The following is a 5819-nucleotide window of genomic DNA, read 5'->3' on the forward strand; positions in this document are numbered from 1 at the left end:
GCTGGAGCCAGCATTACCTAACTTCGAGTGCTGTGTTTCCCAATCTGTTTGGTGCTTAAGACTTCCCATGTTATTTGCACCCCTCTCCAGCACCTGTCCTGTATACCCCACATTTTGAAAATTCAGCTCAAAGGGACTGTGTCGCCTAAGTTCACTTGCTCCCCCCACCTCCTTTATTCCCCTTCATCAGAGGTATAGCCACTAGTCTGAGCTTCTGATTAACTGGAGATAACCAGTGTCACCTGTGGGTCTTGTAGGCTCCCAGCCCCAAGCTCAGACACGGGCTGCTTCTCCGGCTGGCCCCTCTGCCCGGCCTGAGTAAATGCCCCTTTTCTTGGGGGCCACCATGAACCCTCCCCAGTCACTGCTGTCCACGTCCATGCTGTTTCAGGGGCTCATGGAGTTTGGGCTGCCCTTCTGTGGAACCCCCAAGGCCCTGGCCACTTTAGCGCCTGGGAAACAGGTTCAGGAAGACCCCGAGACAGGGCAGAGCAGGGCTTGAGGCTTCCTGGGCTCTGCCCAGAGCAGCTTTGGGGCTTGTGGCTCCGTCAGGACAGGACAGACTCTGGGGCGGTCCTGGAGCAAGTCTGTGTGTCTTCCTCCCCACCCAGATCGGCAAAGGGACCGGCCCTCCGTCTCCCACCAAGGACCGGAAGAAGGATGTGTCCTCCCCACAGCGGGGCCAGTCCAGCCCCCACCGCAGGAACAGCCGCAGCGAAAGGCGGTGAGCCCTGGGTTTCCCCTTTCCTGGAGGAGTTGGGGGTGGGGGGAAGGTGCAGAAAAAGGCTTCATCCTTTCCGCTCATCTTCCCCTCCCTCTGATCTCCCCTCAAGCTCTTCGCATTCCCACCCTTCTCTTTGTCGCCCCCACTGGAAGGGTGGGTTTGTTCATATGTTGAAACAGCTACAATGAAGTCCCGTTTCTCCAGGGAGAAGGACATCTCTGGCCCACTGGTTACCCTGTGTGGGCACCCTGGTGCCCAGCAGGAGGCCCACGGGGGAAGGTCCGAGGCCACAACTGCAGAGCTTCAGAATAGGCTCTGGGGGAGGGATGGTAGAAGGGTGGGGCCCAGCCAACAGTGAGCTCTTCCAGGAATATCGCTGGGAAAGGTTTTAACCTCAGATGGCAGCCGGTTGGTGGCTTTGAGCGTAACCTTTGCCCCATGAGAGTCTGGGTTTTGCCTGTAACCGGCCGGCAGAAGCATTCGGATAAAGCACCCAGCGGCCTCGTCAGTTTGTCTCCTCTGTGTCAGTGTGGCTCTTGCTTTAAAGGTCATTCTGGAGACACCTCCAGGTTATATGGGGTTCCCTGGTGGCTCAGATGGTAAAGCGTCTGCCTGCAATGCAGGAGACCCAGGTTCGATCCCTGGGTCGGGAAGATCCCCTGGAGAAGGAGATGGCAACCCACTCCAGTATTCTTACCTGGAGAATCCCATGGACAGAGGAGCCTGGTGCGCTACAATCCATGGGGTCGCAAAGAGTTGGACATGACTGAGCGACTTTACTTTTTCACTTTTCTGGAGACACCTCTCTGGTGTCAGGGGCACCTCGCTGCCTCCCATAGCCAGCCTCCTTCACTTTGACCTGAGAGGCTGTCAGAGAGAACACAGGGTCCCTCACAGGGATTCACTGTTACTTTATCACTTAACCTGCAGCCAGAGTCGCTGACCTCAGTGAAGAGCAGTAGCTCCTGAGAGAGTGTGGGGCCCACACTCAGGCTTGCAAGGGGGGTTGGGGGTTTCCAGAAACGCACTTCCGCGGGGACCCTTCCTGCTGCATTTGGGACACCTTGGAGAATGGGGAGGTGGGAGTCGGGGGGCAGCCACCCTGGCTCCCTGCTCTCCCACCTCCCGGAGAGGCTGCTCACCCTTTCCCCTTCCTCTCTTCTCCCCTCCCTGCAGGCCTTCCGGTGAGAAGAAGCCTTCAGAGCCCAAAGCCATGCCAGACCTCAATGGGTACCAGATCCGGGTATAAGGCGGGTGGCAGCGCCCCCTGCCTCACCCACTTCCCAGGGGACCAGCATCCTCCAGCCAGACCAGCCTCGGTCCTGGGGAATGCGGGGCTGATGACGGGGCGAGTGTGTCCCAGCTCAGCTTCCCAAGCTGCTGTCCCTCCGCTGGGCTAGGCCCTCTACCTGTGGACCAAGAGGCAGTGAAGAGTTGAATTCTGAGGTTTTAACTTGATGACCTGAAATTTAAAGTATTGGGAAAAAAAAACTTAAAAACTAGTGGATCTGGCCAGGGGCCGGAAAGCCAGTGCTTAGAAGATTCTAAGTGTCGTGGGGCTGGGTGAGGAGGGGTTGCCGGCTCTGGCTGGTACCCCTGCCCGTGTGTCTGGGGTTTGGGTCCATCCTCCCCATGGGAAACCTCCCAGCTCCGCTCGGGCCATGGCGTGACAGGGGAGCGATGTTTCTCCAGTCCTGTCTGCCCTGGCAGCATCATGACCCAGGGAAAGGAAAGCAGGGTAGGAAGCACCCCGAGAAAGGTCTGCATGGTCCATATCGGGAGCTTAGCACAGGCCCCGTGTGCCCCAAGAGCCAGAGTGTATGACCCAGGAGGGCCCTTGGAGCCCCATGGACAATGCTACGTGGGTGGACACTGCCCAGTGGCAGCGCCTAGTGCTGGGATGCGCTGGACGAAAGCCCGGGAGAGAGCCGCTGGGGGAAAGAGTTCCCAGACCCCTCCTTGGCCCCCCTTGCTCAGCCCAGCTCTGCTTGTTGCTGCAGCTGGGGCCTCCCTGCAGAGGGGCCGGGCTTGGCCGGTGGCCCAGAGAAGAAGCACTGGGCTCAGCGTGCCTGTGGGGATCTGAACAGACCTGGTGGGTCCACGAACCATGGCTGAGGACGGGGTGGGACCCTCAGGCCTGGGTCGGGAGGCCCCCAGGGACTGCTCCCGCTTCCTGTTACCTCAGCCCTTGCTAGGGAAATGAAGACTAGGCCACCGAGGCCTGTATCCCAGCCCCCGCTCCCTGTTTAGCAGCCTGGGTTAGGTGTGGAGGGCCCAGTGATGATCCGGCCTGGGGCATGAGGCAGCTCCTTAGGGAAGGGCCTGAGCTGCTGGAGTCTGCACCATCTGCCTGGAGGGCAAGGGAGAAGTTGTGGAGACAAGTTGGCGGAACTGGAGGAAGGTTCTGGAGGCTCAAGCAACAGCAGAGGTGGAAGGCAAAGGGTGCAGTGTGGCCACTGGGGAGAGGCAGAGCCCAAGAACTGGGGGGTGTAAGTGAGAAAAGAAGGTGAGGGAGAGTTTAGAACCACGGGGAGTAGTGAGTTCCCCTTTGCTGGAGATATTCAAGCAAAGATTAGATGGTTGCTTGTCATCTAGAAAGCTATAGACCGGATTTAGGTTACGGGAGGATAACTGGAAGAGATGACCATTAAGGTTTCTTAATACTGAGAGGCAACTGTCAATAAGGTTGCCTAGGAACTGAGGGCCTGACTGAGCTCTGAAAGAGGAAAAGCCCAGAGTTGTGAACTCAGATTCCCCCAGGGCCGAGCAGCTGATTGAAGGAGGGCTGCAGGGCTGGGTGGGGACTGTGGCCAACTAAAGAAGGCCAGCCTCAGCCGCTGGTGCTCAGCGGATCTAAAGGCAGGCCCTGCATACCAGATGGCCAGATGTTTTTTCATTGCAGAATTCTGAATTGTTATGTGAAATATGCAGATTTTTAAATGGTGGCAATCAACTCAGAAAATTTAAAAGCCCAACCCGAAAAAGAATGACTGTCTGTAATCTTAAAGAGAGTAGCAAGATCTTGGGCTGGGGAGATGGATGCACTGAGATGGCGTGGAGATGGAAGGGATGGAAGTTCTAGGTGTCCCAGAGCAGGCTGGACATCCGAGGGCAGCATCCTCGCCACAGCGGCTGCTCCCAGATGAGCAGCTGCCTCCTTCCCACCTGACTCTCCCTGCAGACCAGAGACACTCAGTCGTGTCCAACTCATTGCAACCCCATGGACTGTAGCCTGCCAGGCTCCTCCATGGGTGGGATTTTCCAGGCAAGAATATTGGAGTGGGAGGCCATTATCCTTCTCCAGATCTTCCCGACCCAGGGATCAAACCCAGGTCTCCCGCATTGTAGGCAGACGCTTTACCGTCTGAGCCACCAGGGAAGAGGGGTGGAGTGGAATAGAAACAGTGCTGTTCTCAGTCTGCTGGGGAGAGATGGATGAGGCCTGAGGAGCCAAGAAAGGGAGAGATGGAGACAGGATGCGTCTGCTGACGCGGGTGCCCACCAGGAGAGGCACCAAGCTGGCAGCTCTTCAGACCAGCAGATCTTGGCCCAGAGTCAGGCCAGGCAGAGAAGCCGGCTGCTCACTCCCTTGGGTTCCTCCTGGCTCAGTGGACCCTTGGCAAGGTGCCTAAGCAGCCTGCTGGGCTACATCACGGCCAGAGCAGTCTGGGGGCCACTGTGAACCCCAACTCAGCCTCCCATCCCATCCTAGTTTTCAGGAGGGGGGGCCCCACGTTCACACCTTCACCTGGGACAGAGATGGATCCATTTGGGAGGCATGAGGCTGAAAACAGGGCCTTTTGTGGGTGTGGAGGCAGGTGCCTTGTGATGTCCACCAGGCAGGTGAACCACAGAGCTTGAGGGTGAGACGTGAGAGGGGGTGCTGGGGTCAGGGATGTGGGGGAGAGCTGCTCCTGGCACGGGTACCCAATGGGGTGCTCTGGTCCCCCGTCTCCCTCCCGAGCCCCTTGGGGAGAAGGAAGCAGAATGCAGCCCCAGCCCCAGCTGCTGTCTGCCGGGGGAGGGAGCCGACGCCCCCACCGAGAAGCCCCTAGCACCTCCCCATTTCCTCGCTGAGACCTCGGGCCTGTGGACACCCACGGGATACAGCGGTGCTTTTTTAATTTATTTTTTAACACATTTCAAATATATGTAGCAAGCCCTCCTCCCCTCCTGGGCGTGTTTACACAGGCTCTGCTCCACGCGGGGCCGGCCTGGCTGCAGAGTTTCTGGGGAGGCAGGGGGCAGGGACTTGGGGCCTTAGTCACCATCGTCAGCATCACCTCATCTCACTTCCCATGAGAGACCAGGCCCGGCTCCTCCAGACTCAGGGCTGCCTCCCAGCACTTGGTGTGGGCTCCTCTGTCCCTGGGGATCGGGGCTTCTGGCTGGGGAGGGGTCAGGGGAGGTCAGAGAAAGCTGTGTGATGAAGGTGGGCTGGCTCAGCGGGATAGTGACTGCTCCCCAAGGCCGGGCTGCCTGTACCCTGTGCGGGCTGCCGGGTCAGAACACTGGGAACCTGGGTTTCTAGCCGTGTCCCACCCCCTCACACCTGCGGGTCCTCTCCTTCCCGTGGCCTCAGCAGAGTCACCATCCCCTGGCCCCTCTCAGCAGCCACCCCATCCTTCCTGAGCGTGGCCAGGTACGGAGAGCTGCACCTCCCACCCCTAGGTGCCATGACGAAGCCTAGGGCCAGCCTAGCTGCAGGGAGAGCCCGAGTTTGGCCACATCTGGTTTCTGACCCTGGGTCATCTCACAGCATCCTCCCCTCCCCGCCACTTCCAACTTGGACTTGACTTCCTGGCCCAAGGACTGGGTCTCCTTCTGACCAGGAGTGTGCCCAGAGGCCTGTGTGCCTGGGTCCCTTGCCTGGGTGGTTTTCAGCTTAGCTTTGTTGGCTTCCCCCAGGCCCACCCTCTGGCCTCGAAGTACAAGGGAAGTGTGAGCTGGGGGCCTAGCCTATGGACTGTGTTCTGAGTGCCAGAGTCCCGCTGTGCTGAACTCCCCACCTCCCTCGTCCCACTGAGAAACCAGGGAAGGGCAGGGAGGTGTGCCCTAAAGAGGGGTGCGTGGGGTAGGAGGGGAGGTCTGACCC

At 58.9% G+C, this 5819-nt stretch overlaps 1 protein-coding gene and 1 non-coding gene across 4 annotated transcripts in view; both read left to right on the forward strand.

Moving 5' to 3' along the window:
- Window positions 1-5813, forward strand: part of VASH1 (vasohibin 1) — a 22857-nt gene extending 17044 nt beyond the window's left edge. For all 3 annotated transcript variants that reach the window (XM_010844375.1, XM_010844376.1, XM_010844377.1), the window contains 2 exons: window positions 612-724; window positions 1901-5813. In XM_010844375.1, the coding sequence (XP_010842677.1) occupies window positions 612-724; window positions 1901-1973 (186 nt within the window). In that variant the 3' untranslated portion in view covers window positions 1974-5813. The remainder of the gene's footprint in view (window positions 1-611; window positions 725-1900) is intronic.
- Window positions 1306-1377, forward strand: TRNAC-GCA. Its single transcript has one exon. It is a non-coding gene; the product is annotated as a tRNA-Cys (tRNA).
- Window positions 5814-5819: the final 6 nt, after the last annotated feature.

This window comes from Bison bison, unplaced genomic scaffold (assembly GCF_000754665.1).
Source record: "Bison bison bison isolate TAMUID 2011002044 unplaced genomic scaffold, Bison_UMD1.0 scf7180017864201, whole genome shotgun sequence".
Lineage (NCBI taxonomy): Eukaryota > Metazoa > Chordata > Mammalia > Artiodactyla > Bovidae > Bison > Bison bison.